The sequence below is a fragment of the Xyrauchen texanus genome, chromosome 39 (genome assembly GCF_025860055.1).
Source record: "Xyrauchen texanus isolate HMW12.3.18 chromosome 39, RBS_HiC_50CHRs, whole genome shotgun sequence".
In the NCBI taxonomy this organism is placed as follows: domain Eukaryota; kingdom Metazoa; phylum Chordata; class Actinopteri; order Cypriniformes; family Catostomidae; genus Xyrauchen; species Xyrauchen texanus.
Genome location: NC_068314.1, coordinates 28,608,819 through 28,623,977, shown reverse-complemented (window position 1 = coordinate 28,623,977; position 15,159 = coordinate 28,608,819). Strand labels below are relative to the sequence as shown.

Below are 15,159 nucleotides of genomic sequence, written 5' to 3'. Positions count from 1 at the left end.
GCGGAGACCTAGCGTGCGTGTAGGCTTCATGCTATTCTCCGTGGCAATCTACGCACAACTCACTACGTGCCGTACCGAGAGCGAACCACATTATAGCAACCACTAGGAGATCCCTAGCAATCAGTCCAATTTGGTTGCTTATGAAACCTGGCTGGAGTCCCTCAGCATGCCCTGGATTTGAACTCGTGACTCCAGGGGTGGTAGTCAGCATCTTTACTCACTGAGCTACCCAGTTTAATATGCAGAGACAACTGAAGTCATTTGTAGGTTCAATTTCACCAAAAGTGTAAACATTGTGGTGCTGTCAAAACCGACACGCAACCAGTTTGACACCAATCATTATTTTTGCAATTTTGTTTGGTGATGCTAATGGTGCAGACATAAAACATTTCACCTTTATTTATTTTTTCTAATTACAAATCCACTAAGATAAATAGTCTCAAACCACAGTTTTCTCACACTCTTTCTGTCTCTTTGCTGTCAGGGATTTGTTGTGTGTACATCAGAGCTCCTCTGTGTGTCTGCTCTTTTGTTAAAGGCTAGTTTATTTGCAGCCTTTTCAGGATGAGCAGTTCCATTTCCATAGTGATGGCCTGCAGGGTCAGAGCGGGACAAACTGGGCCAGGGCGGTTGAAGTGTGTGTGTGTGAGTGTGTAGGCCCATGATTAGCTGGGCTGACACTGCTTGTCCTGTGAGGAGATGGATGGGCACAGACCTGACAGACAGAGAGTGAGAGCGCCACACAAGTGCACAAACACTCAGACCACAACGCAAGCACAAAGGCTAACCTCCCAGATCCATCTCTGTCGCATCACACATCGCTCTTTGGGAAAAAAAAACACACTTAAACATTGAAAACACAGAGATAGGCGAGCGACCCACATGGCTCGGAAATCTGAACAGGGGAGTTGTGGTGACACTGTGGCTTTCAGATTTTCTAGGACAGACACTAATTTTATGCTGTGACCTTCATTGACAAATATTTGACGCTATAAATCACATACGGCTGGCTGAGAGGGTGTGTGCGTTGGAGGGAGGAGAACAGAGGAGGTTTGGGAGAAGCAGCTAATTAGACGAGGAAATAGTTATAAGTGCCCTTGTTTGGTTGATCTTGCACCAGGCAGGATTTCCACACTTATTGACCTATGAATTTCCACAACCTTCCAATCTTTGGATTACTGAATATGGAATCTATCTGTCTGTCTGTCTGTCTGTCCATCTCTCCATTAATCCATCCGTCTGTCCTTCCCTCCCTCCATATAGTAAGTAGTTGTCCATCCATCCATCCATCCATATAGTAAGTAGTTGTCTGTCCATCCATCCATCCATCCATCCATCCATCCATCCATCCATCCATCCATCCATCCACAGACATACGTACATAAGCTCTGATGATTGCATCTTTGACATGTAATTGATTACTGTTTTGAAAGTATAACCATAGCACAAATATTTTTATAATAAAACGTATTAAACAATAATAACATAAAATACATATAAAAATTACACATGTTCGCATACAACCAGAAAGACAGTTTTCCATCATTGTCTGTTAAAACGCAAAAATAACGCTTGCATTCCAGGCTTTCATTTGGACTGATTTGTGAATCAACCAATTCATTGAAAAGAACGGTTTGTGAACAAGCCAGTTTTACTCCCCCAATTTCTGATCAGAGCAAAATTAGGAAAATTAATTTTCTTTATAGAAATTGCTATGACTTTTTCCAGGCCTGGAAAAACTATTATTTAGTTTTAAAATTACTTAATATTTTCATGAGAGACTCTTTAAGTGTGTTTATTAGATGTACAGAAGGCACACACACACACACACACACACACACTCACCTGATAGCTGGCATTCAGGGAGCCAAATCCCAGTCCAGAAATCATATTTTTCACAAGAGTTGGACTTCTGAGGATGAGAGAAAGAAAGAGAGAGGACCATTAAGTGCACATGTGGATTACTACAAATTGGAACACATCTGACGTAAGTGTGTGCAGCAAGTGTGTGTGTGTGTGTGTGTGTGTTAAAGTTTCACAACCCATTGAAAAACACTCAAAATGAGATAAACAGAAAAGCACAAACAATGGAGGATAATACAAGCATATTGACGCAGCATGTTGCACAAAAACCACACACTACTGTTTGTTCTTTTTTTTGTCTGTGCTACAAGGCTGAAATCTGGAGTGCAGGCCGTCGGCTCTGTAATTTGCAGTCATCTCTTTGGCAATGCTTGAGACGGCATGTAACATCTGTTTGCACAAATGCAAGCAGGCACGCTTTTCTGCCGTGCATCTGCTCACAATGTACCCTAAACAGTGTAGACACAGATGGGAAAAACACACGCACACAAACACAGCAAATTCAAGCAGGCGAGGCATAAAAGAGACCTTTGTGCTTTTGACTAGAGAGTCAGTAATAGGGTAATGATGGGAAGTCCATTACGGTAATCATACATGCCAATAACGATTATTGCCTCGCTTACAGACCAGACCTACAAGCTTATGGTTAAGCTAAAGGAATAAAGGCTGTTTTCGCAACTTTCACTGAATAAATAGTCGTCAGTTGTTTTAATACACTGTTACACATGTTATTTTAAATTAAGTATGACTTTGCTCATTTGAGCAGTTAAATAGAGGCTCATATTTGACACTACAAAGCTTCAGACAATCTCAGCAGGGATTCTTCATTAAGAATGAGGAGTGGCGGCAGAAACACTGGTCGCTTCAGGTTTGGTTTCATTGACACCAAAAATGTATATGGCGCGTTAGAAAGGTGCCTTATTTGATTTAAGAACTACAACAGAGGGGAAGATTTTCAGTGGCAACTTAAATATTGGTTTGTTCATTACACAAAGCTATCATGTGGCTTCAGAAGACTTATGGTGGTATGCACCACTTGTGTGGTACTTTCATGGTGTTTATTAGATTTTTTCCCCCAATCTTTGCCCCCAGTGGCCGAAGCTGGAGGTTTTGTTGAACGAAAGGGCATGTGTGAGCTCCAGATTCCAGGTGAATTTTCCACAGAGTGGCGCCAAAAAGTGAGCAGTAATTTTTGTTCAAATTATGTAATACAGTCAACAGAAATGCAAGTGTCATTGGATTACATTTTTTATTTTAGAGCAAAAATGGTTGCTTGGGAACCAGAACCCGTGTTGGAGGTTGCACTAGAGAAAATTGTATTCATGCTTGCATTGATGCAAAAAACGTTTGACAGGGTATTGCACTTATCAGTAATTGGGCAAAATGGGATTGATTTCAGGGTGCATGTCAATTTCTTGTGTGATCATGTTAGATCTATTCCTTTAAATGACACCTATCTGAGTGACAAAGGCCAGTCTACATACCCAGTCATCTTTGGTGGTCTCCTCTTTTGGTATTCCACTTCGTCCACGGTCCAAACTGCACCCTTGACGTTCTCCACGCGCACAAAGCACTTGTGCAGACTCAGGTTATGGCGCACAGCATTCTGGGACAGAAAAAGTGACAAAGATGAAGTCAGTTTCTGTTCGGGTTTGACTCTCCGTCGTAGGTATCTTAAGCAGAATCGCCACTGCTTTGCTGTCATTGCTGGAAATGCAATTATAGCAAGAACTGATATAAAACAGCCTTTAATAATGGCATAAATTTTATACCTGCTTTCTAATTAAAAGAGTGCACGTGATGATGAGCACAAAAGATTGTATGGCTCAGACAGGGACGTGTCGACTAAGCATATCTCTCCATCTCCCTCACCACCAACCAAGCACACACATGCATCTCAAAGACACACACAACCAATTAAGTGCACATTCTACCAAGGGGAAGTGACAATGTGGTGCCACACCATCATAACAGTGGGAGTATCTTTAAACGGGGGGAAAAAAAGAAAACGATGCACCCCACACACAAGCAGCGAACCCACCCCCTGTTTTTTTATTTTAAATTTCACTAATCAGCCACTATCTAGAATAACACCCCCAAGGGAGGCCCTTCCTTTTCATCTGCTATTTGTAGTTTGTTCATGCCCAATTTAATTACCAATTTTAATTTGTGTATAATTAAATCCTGTGTATTTTTTTAGACGAACACTTTTTTTTTCAGAATCCATGAGAGAGGGACTGCTGATGCTAGAATCACTCCTAAACATAATTACAAGTGCCATAATCAGGCGAGGCCTCCCTCCTTTGAATAAATTTCCCCGCGCAGGAGCGATGGTGCTTAGTTTTGCAAATGAGTATGACCCCAATTTCAGCCTGCCACCTCACAGATTTTATTTGCATTCCCATCCGTGATGAAAGACTAATTCTCCCAGTTAAAACATTAGCAGCAATTTAAAGGGGGTCAGCCTCGGCAGACATAAACAAAATGCCTGCCTAGCTGTGTGCGTGTGTGTGTGTTTGTGACTGGAGGGATGGTAGCTCAGGAGAAGGTTGAGGAGCACAGCAATATTAGAAAGATGATGCATGTGTCAGACGGGTCTCAGACCCTTCAGTGATGGTGTCCACATAAAGAGGGATGACACCATGGCCGCCATTTTACCATCTCATCTGGCCAAGTGATCACTTTTCATGTCTGTACATTAATAAGCCTGGAAATGAACAGCTACAGTGGACAAATGTACTGTAGAACTTAGTCAACATGAAACAGGTTCGCAACTGATTTTACTTCCGTAATGTGCTGCATTATGATATTCAACAACAAAACAAATGCAGGCTGGAACTTGTCTTTATCCCTTAAGAATCGATTGGATTGTGAAAAGTAGGTAGTTGTAGGGGAAGAGTTGGCAAAAAAGAGGGCTTGGTAAGGGGGTCTGGGTAGCTCAGCGAGTAAAAATGCTGACTACCACCCCAGGAGTTTGAATCCAGGGCATGCTGAGTGACTCCAGCCAGGTCTCCTAAGCAACCAAATTGTCCTGGTTGCTAGAGAGGGTAGAATCACATTGGGTAACCTCCTAGTGGTCACTATAATGTGGTTCGCTCTCAGTGGGGCGCGTGGTGAGTTGTGCATGGATGCTGCGGAGAATAGCATGAAGCCTACACATGCGCTATGTCTCTGTGGTAATGCTCTCAACAAGCCACGTGATAAGATGTGCGGATTGATGGTCTCAGACACAGAGGCAACTGAGATTCGTCCTCCGCCACCCGGATTGAGGCGAGTTAATACGCCACCACGAGGACTTAAAGCGCATTGGGAATTGGGCATTTCCCCAAAAAAAGAGGGCTTGGTAATGTCAGCAGAAAAGTGGGCTTCCACATCTTTTAACCAATGAATTTCCATGACTCTTCTAGTTGTTCACGATTATGACACACAACCCTTGCACACATTGGATGAGCCAGTAAGCCACACGAAATCCAGGTAATGGTAAAGAATTTACGGTTTGTGCTTATATAAAAGCAAGTAGTTTACATTTTCATTACATCATGTTGTCTTTAATGATTCTACACACTAGCAAAGGAAGTATAATGTACAGGTGGCATGAATTACTTTCTGCAGACACCTGGAAATATATTCCACTGTGGAAAACAAGAATAGAAATTGAAGCCATTATTATTCTTGTATATCAAGTACAAGGCCCAAATAAATGATCAGTCTGATTAACAAATATTATCCAAATTTAAAAGCACAATCATTAATAAAACTACTCCTGAGAAATTAAAAAAAGAGCAGTTGACAATAATGGATAAGTGAGAATTACAGAAATCGCTGACAGATACACACTGTGACATCTCCATGAGCCAAAAAAATTAAAAAAGGTGCACTGTCCATCTTGCGAATTAGACCTACCCTCCTACTGATCAATGACTTCCTGTTCTCTCTGGACTTGACTCGTGAAATATAGATGGTCATTAAGAGCACCAGAGAACATGCATCTCCATTTCTATATTTAAAACCGGTGCCAAATGACTGGCAAGAGAAGAGAGGAGGATGAGTGCGAAAGTGGAGTTATTAAAAAAAGAGGAGAGAGAGGGGGAGAAAAGGTGGGAGGGAAAAAGGATGGGACTCTGGTGGCAGAAACGTAGACATATCCATTAATTGTTAAATTTCATAAAAGTGAAATGAGTTGTTAAAAATATTCCTGCCAATTTCACCTTATTCCCCTCAACTCTCACTGGCTAAGCTCACTAACTGCTCCTGGGTGCTGCAGCGGTTCAAGGCTATTAGCCCACTGTTCTGTCTCTCCACCCTCTGTCTATGAGCGTCTCTCTCTGACCTCACCTTCTCAGTATCTCTCTTCTTCCTCTCCTCCAGAGGATCAAGCACACAAATGAGCCTTGGACCAGTGTTGGCTGAATGTGGGGCAGCACCTCCTCAGCCCAGCCACATGAATGGCTAATGAGGGGACTGACTGACTGACAGGAAGCGAGCTGTTCTACGTGGCATCCATTTAGTCCCTGGCCTGACAGCACTTTGCCAAGCTCCTGGTCCATGGAGGGAGGGAGAGGACAAGGGGTGTTAGAGAGTGAGGATGTATTAGCACATCTTTGTGAGGGGCGAACTAATGGCTGAGCAGGGTGATGAGGAGATGGTCCGCTAAATGGGAAGGTTACTTGTTAGGCTTGGGCCTTTAATGACCACTTTATCCTGTGCTACACCTAAAGCCTGCAGTCTCTGGACAGGGGGAGAGAGAGCGCAGTGTGAGGGTTGACAAAAGATCAGAATAGCAAGTTTAGATAAAACGTTACAGAGCCAATGAAATGGCTTGGTGAGCAAAGTTTTATTTCCTGTAATGACACATTTCTTGTTGAAGTTTTTGAAGTTTTGGGTGAGACATTTTGAAGGGCTCGTAACTTTTTGACTTTTTTTAAGGCATGAAACACGATTTCCTAATTTCTAGTAGGTTGGAGACATTACAAAGCTTTATTTCAAGTTAAAAAGTATTTGAAAATCAGACAAAAAGACAAAAGGTACAAAACTGTGTTCTTAATGTCTTTATTGAGGGAATAAACTACAATCCCATGAAGCATTGTGAATGACGTAATCAAATTAAAAACGATGGAAAAATATAAAAGTGTTGATTTAAAGTGTCTGATTATAAGACCTGAATCAATATATTTGTCAAGTATATTGAAACATATTTAGATATCTACAAATATATAAGCAGTTTGAAGTGTAGGGAGATGATTAGGTCATTGGCAGTGCATCATGGAAGTGGGCGGTCGCTACTTGGCTGATTTGCCGTGTTTTTTGGACGCGATTCTCTGATTACTGGATCGTTTTTCTTCAGGATCATGGATAGTGTAGTTGATCACCAGGAATTAAACTATTAAACACGATTTAAAAAAAATTAAGTTGAAATAACATGGATTGATGGATTCAGCAGAAGTGTATACCATCAATTAACAATCTCGGAGCTTACAGTAAGCCTGCCTTTAAAGGTCTGCAAGTTTTTGTTAATAATCAATTCCCCTATGAAAAAAAAAGTAACAATGTTTTTTTTACTTCTGGAACTGGACTGTTGCGCTCTAGTGGGAGAGTGGCATTCTTATTCTAGAGATGATCTGATTGGAGAATCTGTGTAGTGCAATATTTTTGGTCCATTTACCCAGGGAAAGGCAGACCCCTCATTTTAAAAGTGTATCACTCACTATTAAAAGTGAATTTTGTCAACATTTAGGAGTACACTAGTATTTAGAGGACATCAAAGCAAACAGAAATTTATTAAAAGCCACAAAACTTTAATTTTGATTGTATGTGGTCATTTAACACTAAATTTATAAAGATATAAATACAGTAATGACAGAAGAGAATTGACAAAAAAAAGAGATTTGTAATATTAAAAGGACAGAGATTAGAATGTGTGCACGCAACAGGCACACACAGCTTTGTTAATGTCTAGTATTGACATCATGTGGTTATAGCATCTGATTGGACATCAAAGCTTGGAGTCGAACACACAGGTGGAAGGAGGAAGGATGAAAGCAGCTGGTTCACAGGGGCCAGGAAAGCTAGGTTCTCTGCCCAGGGTAGGGCAGCTCTCCTGCGGTGGACTCCAGAAGATTGTGGCATGTCGGAGGTGGTCAGGAGATGCAAATCTGATATACAACTTGCTCTGCACGTTAATCAGCCAGTCCAAATTAAACAGCCTGATAAGCGTATGCTGCATTGCAATGCTAGGTGCCCACTGACTGATAAAGTGTCACGTAACAAGTGTGTGTGAGGGGGTGGGCATACACACAGAACCAGCGGGCAGCTGTTTGGCTCTGCAAGGATCCTCTGACTGTTTTACGCATTATTCCAAAGGGTAGGAAAATGACCAAATGTTATAAGCAGGAAGGTACAAGAGACCGGGCTATATTGTGAACAGTATTGGGTAAGTTACTTAAAAAAAGTCATCCACATCAAATTACTAATACATTTTCTAAAATAATAATCAGCATACTTTACTGATTACTTCATGGAAAAGTAATCACATTACTATACTTTTAAGTTACTTACTAAAACACGTTACATACAGAGGTTTTTGTTTTTCAGCCCAATGAATTTAAAACATTATCTCTATTTCTTCCTTGTTAATTTTTATTGTCCATTCAGCTGTCACAGAAACAAAAACAGACATACATGTAAACATAATTCATATTTCAAATGTATTCTAAAGAAATTATATTATTTTAGAAATATGCGTAAACCAATTTACGCTAAATTGAAAATCAGTAACTGTAATCTGATTACAAGAATACAAATTGTAATTTGTTACACTACTTTTTTTACTAAAAGTATTTAATTACAGCAACTTGTTTTTTGTGACCAGATTACGCCAAACACTGATTGCGAATATAGTCAAGGATAAAGGCCACTGTAAAGCTGCGTACACACTGCCCGCGACTTTATCGCTGCATTCCCACTACTGGTTGCCTAGTAACGTTTATAAATGACATTCACGGATGCCATTCCATTGCTGTTGACAGCGAATTCCATTGCTGTTGATAGTGGTTTCTTGTCGCTAAAACAAACATTTGGGAGTGAAAAGACTAAACACTAACAAGGCAAAAACAAGTTTGTGCTCTTTGCCAAAGCGGCTGTTAATTTGTGGCGAAAACGCAAAGGCTGGTCTGTCTGGGTCCACAAGTCTATTCAATCTGAGTACCACCAGCTGGTGCAGGAGCTGCGGCTGGATGAAGTCCGGTTCCAGCAGTACTTCAGGCTTGACAGGACCCAGTTTGATTAGCTGCTGCAGAGGGTGTGTCCCCTGATCTTTCCATTGCTGCAGGAGCTGAGAGAGAGAGAAGGATCACGTGAGCTCTACCGTCTTCTCTCGTATTGGCTGTCGCTCCCGTAAGTCGCTCTTCATTTGAATAAAGTTAAACTTGTCTCAACTTTGTTGCGTCGCTGGACACGCCCACATCTGGTCGCCAATGGTCGCGACAGCTCGTGTCACCAGAAGTCACTGTGCTCTCATTGAAAACGAATGGGATGGTGTCGCTGTCTCGCACGATGTTGCTGGCAGTGTGTACGCAGCTTTAGGCACGACGTGACGCCATATTTCTGTTAAATTGTTCGCTATACACAATGTTTCCTTTAGCCTAAATTAAAGTCCCTAAGTACAGTTCAGGTATGTCCCTAAACAATGGTTTTGTTTGAATTTCATGAAAAACTATCTGAGTGGCAAAAATATGAGCAGCCCACAAAGTCATGGTTGAGTACTGTCGTTTGATGTCAATCGATCTGCTGTGTTTGCACATTCATAGAAAACAGCCGTTTTGTATTTAAAGACACTGTATGACATCCATCTGCTGCGTCTGGTGTTCAAACACCTTTACTGCTGCTTCCTCCTTCCACATATCAAACACCAGTCGGGAGGGCTGACATCACAAAGTGCTCCATCTCAAACATTCACAACAACGAGGAGAGCACATCAGGGCACCAGGAACAAAAATTAGGGAAAAAATTGAACAGAAAATAAAAAACTGAAAGGCCAGGTCATAGGTGAAGGCAAGCATCATTAATAACCTCACTGTTATTGGAGCTGCACAGAAGGCCGTATCTCTGTTGTACCCGCTGTACCCCTTGGCACAGAGGGAGGATTTATTTTTGTTTGGGTCATGCTGAACAATGGGCCACGTCTGTTCTGCTCTTTTGTTATCTCGGCGAGACTCGCATTAAAGAAGGAGCCCTCAAGCTTCACTTCCAGGAGGCCAACTAAAGCAAGCTAGAGCTTCTAAACAATATTACCAGAATTGTTTCCTTTAACTGTAAGTGTTTTGTATATTGTGACAGCTGAAGACTGCTTCTTGAGGTATAAAGGCATGTTCACACAGTGGGCCTTATTCAGAAAAAATTAGGCAAGCGGATTTCTGTGTAAATCCTTCGTCTTGTTGTATTTGATTCAATGAAACTTTAAACATTTAAACACAGAAATGTTTTTGGCTCCTGTCATGAGTCAAACAGAAATCCAAAATAAAAGTTTATGTCAGATGTCAAAAGTTCATCATACTCAGGTTTGAATATTTGAACAATTTGTTTGATTTTTGAATAATTATAAATGAATAAACCTAGCCCCCAAAAACAGGGCTGGACTGGGAAGAGAAATCGGCCCGGGATTTTACATTATATCGCGGTGGCTCATTTATGCTTATAGCGGCCATTCGGCCCGTTTCGCGGCTGACCCACCGGATCCCTCGGTTCTCCCGATGGCCAGTCCTCCCCTGATTGACCCTAAAGTGCATCGGCCCACTGGGAAAATGCCCAGTATGCCAGATTACCAGTCCAGCCCTGCTCCAAATGAAAAAAGAAACAACTGATCACAGCTAAATGTAAAATTCGGTGTGCAGCAGTTTATGAAGATGTACACTGTTTTGTTTAAAAATTTTGCTGTGGAAATTTGAATCAAAAATATGAATTTGTGAATAAGCCTTTAGCCCAAAGTAGACTTGGGATGTCTGCATGTCCATGTGGTGTAAATTTCGCCATGCTAACAGTCAGCATGCAGCCCAATATATCTAAACCCAATATTTTCTTTGTGCACAATGTCTGCGCTTCAAACTATCTATTGAACAAAGTATCCCCATTATAAACCTTTTAATGCTCTTTAGGGGTCTAAAATGTATTGAATGTTTAAAAACCATATTTAATGGGACATTACCTTCCATGTTGCTGTGTTTCTCCTGAAATAGGCAAACATTCGTGTAAACCAGTTATAGATTTCATTTAGAGTCAGCTGTCGGTCAGGGGCTTCCAGAATGGCCTGGTGAAAAAATGAAGAGAGAGAGAACGGAAGAGAGCGTGTGAGCAGGTGTCAAGAGGTGATTCAAATGGCTGTTATTAGTGAAACATTAGCCAATGGTCCGTTTCCAGATGGGCAGCCTGTGCATTATGGATAGTGCTGTGCATTTCAGCATGACTGACACCGAGCTAAGAGATGCGCATAAATCCTTAGTTACCAGTGCACACCTTTGAACTCAACTCAAGTGCACTGGAGTACAGAAAATGGAGTACTGATCTGTATGCCACATACACACACACACACACACACACATGCATACTCAGGCTGACTTACGTGCCGTATGAGGGAGGCATAGGTGAATGGAGGCCTGACATCAGCGTTTTTGTAGAATTCACAATTCTGTGCAAGTTCTGTAATAGACAGAGACCAGCAAGAATTATTACAAGTGTGCGGATATACATTTTTCAGCTGTATAGAAGTCGACCTCTCAGTGTGTCAATATGTGATTAGTTGACATGCAAAACTTTTGGAGAGATGATGTTTCCAGCACATGTTACATGCTATATTCCATCTAAAACTATTTTAAACAGCATTTTTCTCATTTTAAATTAAACACGCAGCTTTTATAACCTCATATTAATTCAGAGACTACTTTATTTTTACTTTTGAAAAACTGCCACACATGAGTATTTGAAATGGACCATTGAAGGCAAAATGTGATTTAAAATGGTGAAACAAAAAAAACACAAAAACAAACACCATCAAAGAATAGAAAGCATGCACTTTCCTATTTCCCTAATGTACATTCATATAGTGTACAACAGGCCTAAAGGCACCCATTAATGAAATTTAATTTGAGCCCACTTTGAAAAATGTTCATAACAAATCTATTTGTCCCATTTAAAAACAACAAAAACAATGTGTTTTATAGGGGCCTTTAGCCCCTGCAACGGGGGGGCTTTTTACCCCAAATACTATCCTGACACTTATTGGACAGTTATTGATAAATGTTTGATTTAAATAACCTTAAACAAAACTGAAAATGAAAAAAGAGTGGTTTGTCTCAAAAGAAATGTCAATTTTGATTTTCATTAACTACATACATTTGCAACATTTTTACCACACACAGTGATCTCATGGATCAGGAAAATGTTTGCAGTTCATAGTGACATACGGGTGTTTAGGAAAGTGCTGTGGTAGTTTTTGTTTCTATTTAGTGCTTTAGGAGAAACTTCAATTGAAAGGCTAAAATCAATTGAGCCTTTTATCTTGTGGAGCCTTTAGTACAGTTGTACCATACATTTTAACCTAAAAACTTGAGTGGTTTAAAGGTGCTGTTACCGATTTTAGTGTTCTGAAACTTTAACATGACTGAGCCATTGAATTAGCCATAACCCCTCTAATTTAGTAATTACAAAAGCCCGCCCTCCAAAGAACATTTTGAGACCAAAAACGAGCAAAAGAGTTGCATTGTTTGTTCCTGTGGCTATCAAATTCAACAGTGGCACAATAGCGCTCTCAACTGACAAACATAATGAATCACGGCATCAATGATCTGCTTCAAATGCAACACTATTAGAACGAGCAAAATGATTGACAGGTGAAAAGCGTCCATGTCCGCAGTCCACTGACACATTTTTGTTTGTTGTTTACAAAGTCTACAGCTGTCAAAGAGACCAGTGAGATATCTCAGGACACTTATTTAATTAATATCTGTAAGGGAGTAGGAATATATTTAGCATATTTTTCCAAGAAAAAAATAGCTTACAGCACCTTTAAATTTATCAAATGTTTGTGTGCAGTTATGACACTGACCCGAGGCGATAGGGGTGCAGAACTTGTCAGAGTTGCGCCGGCGGATGTGTCCGACTCCGTGCAGGCTGGAGGAGCTGATGACGGAGGGTCCCTGTCTCATGGGGGTGATGGGGGTGGCGGCAGATGTGGGGGGGTGGGGCAAGCCCTCAGGATACCCCTCGCTTTCTCTTTTTGACAGTGACATGCTGGAGGCCAGATTTAGCTAAAGTGGAGGAAATGCAAGGTTTAAACCTTACTGACAATAAAGCTGACCAATATGGGTTATTTGTGTCATTTTTTCGATATTTAAATTCTTTCACACATCAAAGCTTAATATGCAAAGTCAATGATGAGTGAGCCATTTGTAGGTTGATTTCACCTAAAAGTAACACCGTTAACACTCTGCGGCTCAATCAAAACTTTCCTGTTTGTTTTAGCGGTCCGTCTAGCCCAGGACACCACCATTGGCTTGACAAATGGTGTGAGTTTGGGATGGGATTATCTGTTTGTACAACCAATGGAAGACAGGGGGAGTCTTCTGAAATCTGCAATTCCATCTGGTGCAGAAATGACACATTGCAGCTTCAAAGGCCAATGCTGATGCTGATCTAGAGAGCAGGGTGACCCTTTGCCAAATCAACTGCTAAAATATGATATAATACAATTTATTTAAAGCAAATGAGATGGACACAATATTGCTGAATATATTAGTTAAGCAGGCACAGTTATTGACTGCTGATGATAATACAAAAACAAAATAGCCAAATATTGGCCAATTAATCACACTGATATACCGATATAAGGACAGTTGATGGATAATGTAAATTCAATGTGATTAATTGTATAAAAAAAAGTTCCGCAATTAATCATGTCCCTAGACCGAAATAGGGAATATTCCTACCATCTGAGCAATTCAGCAGGGGGCAGTAAGCAGAACTCCACCTGTATAGATAACCTGCAGCTGTACAGACAACAAACCACACTCAGGCTTGCTTGACACTAGCAACAGCACAAGAAGAGAACACGTTCTGGCATTTAAACAAAGCTGGACATATTTTTTGTGTGAAAAGAAATACTAACGGAAAGTTGTTTCGATTAAAAATTAGTTTTTAAAAAAAGGTGGTGAGGGAGCCTTTTCCCCACACCTAGGGTAAAAGGTCCCTCACTTAGGGAAAAAAGGCCCCTAGGGGGTTTAAAGTGATATCGTGTAGATACAGAGTAAAAGTTATAGTGCAAAATGTGTCAACTAATGCAAAAAATGTTGACACCAAGATACTTTTTTGAGTAACAATGATTAAGATGATGCTTATTCAAAATAACTACGGAAAATCTTAATCGATTGACAGCTCTAATCAATGAATTTTGTTCCAAATGTCACAAATTAAAGGGTTAGTTCACCCAAAAATGAAAATTCTCTGATCATTTACTAACACTCATGTCATCCTAGATATGTATGACTTTCTTTCTTCTGCTAAACACAAACCAACATGATTGAAGAATTTCTCAGCTTTGTAGGTCCATACAATATAAGTTAATGGGTGCCAAAGTTTTGATGCTCCAAAATCCACATAAGGGCAACATAAAAGTACTTCAGCTGACTCAAGTAATCCATATGACTTCAGTGATTAAATCCTTATCTTCAGAAGCGATATAATAGGTGTGGGTGAGAAAAAAAGTATTTTTTTTTACGATAAATTATCCTTATTATCTTTATTTATGCTAAAAAATGACTTGCAAATGTATGTGTTTCTCACCCACACCTCTCAAATCATGTCTGAAGATATGGATTTAACCACTGGAGTCACATGGATTACTTTTATGCTCCCTTTATGTCGATTGTGGAGCTTAAAAAATTTGGCAACCATTCACTTGCATTGTGAGGACCTACAGAGCTGAAATATTCTTCTAAAAATATTATCAGAAGACAGAAAGTTATACACATCTGGGATGCCAGGGTGGTGAGTAAATCATGAGAGAATTCAAATTGTTGTGTGAACTATCCCTTTAAATATTCCATGTTAGTGCATTATACCAGAGATAACATGCAAAACTATGACACTGCAAAACATCAATGCCTGCCTCCCTCTATTTGGCTCACATGTTAAGTCTCTATGCAGCCTTGATTGTAATTTGCTTCATTTTTGTGTTGTACAGTAATCTCCAATGTTGCAATTACAACCCAGGAAATATAATCATCGTCAAATTGTCATTGGTCTCCTGCT

The 15,159-nt window shown here is 40.4% G+C and overlaps 1 protein-coding gene across 2 annotated transcripts in view; it reads right to left on the bottom strand.

The window, feature by feature from the left end:
• LOC127632914 (forkhead box protein P4-like) overlaps positions 1-15,159 on the bottom strand; it is a 148,815-nt gene that overhangs the window by 4,536 nt on the left and 129,120 nt on the right. For both annotated transcript variants that reach the window (XM_052111748.1, XM_052111749.1), the window contains exons 12-16: positions 12,959-13,160; positions 11,477-11,553; positions 11,063-11,164; positions 3,348-3,469; positions 1,846-1,912 (exon numbers count right to left, since the gene is read on the bottom strand). In XM_052111748.1, the coding sequence (XP_051967708.1) occupies positions 1,846-1,912; positions 3,348-3,469; positions 11,063-11,164; positions 11,477-11,553; positions 12,959-13,160 (570 nt within the window). The remainder of the gene's footprint in view (positions 1-1,845; positions 1,913-3,347; positions 3,470-11,062; positions 11,165-11,476; positions 11,554-12,958; positions 13,161-15,159) is intronic.